Here is a 1,361-nt window from a genome sequence, read left to right as displayed (position 1 = left end):
TGTGTGTGTGTGTGTGTGTGTATGTATTTATGCATGTATGAATTTACAATATACACGTAATATTGATGCATTTATGTATGTATGTATGCGATTGTAAACCAAATTTCCCTTCGGCGTCAATAAAAAATTTTTAAAATAAATTTAGGAAGCGAGCTATTTCGACCCTGCCTATCGGTAGGGTCATCGTGGGCTGAGATAGATACAACGTCCTAGCAGACAGACAGAGATACAAGATATTAATAAAACAACATTTCCCCTCACGAGAATCGAACTAACGCCGTATGTGTGGGACTACGAAGCGACTACCTAATCGGTAAAATATTTTCGGTGGAGAGGAGGGAAGGCTGAGGCAGAGAAGAATAAAATGTGAATGGAGTTATGCTCTAAGTATTGCAATTGCTGTCTTGAAAAAAAAGGGTTATTTCGTAAAAAGAACAAAAAGTTATTTCGCGAAAAGAACCTCAAACGACACAAATTCTGCTGTTTGAAAAAGGAGGAAAGACATCAAAGATAGGCTCACGGTTTATTACATATTATTTACAGGACCGCATGCTGACTCCTTATGTTTGTTATGTCACTTCAAAATGATCTTGGCCGTGGGTTCAAGGACAAAAACACAACAACAACAATATCATCAACAAAAACAACAGCAGCAGCAACAATGACAACAACAACAACAACAACAACAACAACAACAACAACAACAACAGCAGCAGCAACAACAATAACAAATAACCAAACATAAACAAAAACATTCCCTAGTAACAACAAACCCAATAAAGCAAAACAAAATCAAACAAAGTCAAAAAGAGAGTTGACTAATATCCTTGAGTAACACTGTTAAAGATGTTCACATTCGGTACACTGCTACACTCACCCCAGTGTGAAAAATGTGTCTACACCAATAAAGCCGTTGGAAATTGTGTCGAAAGACCAGCTGTCTAATACTGTCAACAGTCTTTGAGGATTGGCTATGGATAAAAATAGATAGATACAGTCAAACACGGCTAACTCGAATTCGTCGGTGACTGGAAATAGTGTTTGACATTTCCGTAATTCGTCATGTCCGTAAAAGCCCTAAATACAAAGAAATAGAGAGAAAATCAAGGGAGGTAAAAAAAACCCATTAAAACAATTAACGTGGTTAGCTCTCTTGGTGAACGTATTGACGACGTGAAAGCAAGAAGATAAATGAAAGGGGAAAGCAGAAAATCGTACGTTTGCACAGACGACTCCTACGTCATTCCTTTCCTCTCATTTAATTGGCTTACAGAAAATTACACCTCTTGCCATCCGCACTGCGCGCGTCTCACAACATGATTGCAAGCATGGAGAGCAAGTCTGCATCACTGCTCAACCTC

General features: G+C 38.4%; 1 protein-coding gene across 1 annotated transcript in view; it reads right to left on the bottom strand.

Moving 5' to 3' along the window:
* Positions 1-1,361, bottom strand: part of LOC101853993 (O-acyltransferase like protein) — a gene marked incomplete in the record, with an annotated part of 42,515 nt that overhangs the window by 14,350 nt on the left and 26,804 nt on the right. The window contains 1 exon segment of the mRNA XM_005112796.2: positions 878-971. Coding sequence (XP_005112853.2) covers positions 878-971 — 94 coding nt within the window.

Source organism: Aplysia californica, unplaced genomic scaffold (assembly GCF_000002075.1).
Source record: "Aplysia californica isolate F4 #8 unplaced genomic scaffold, AplCal3.0 scaffold01414, whole genome shotgun sequence".
NCBI classification, from domain to species: Eukaryota; Metazoa; Mollusca; class Gastropoda; order Aplysiida; family Aplysiidae; genus Aplysia; species Aplysia californica.
Note: the sequence above shows the minus strand (reverse complement) of the source record. Positions and strands in the feature narration are given on the sequence as shown.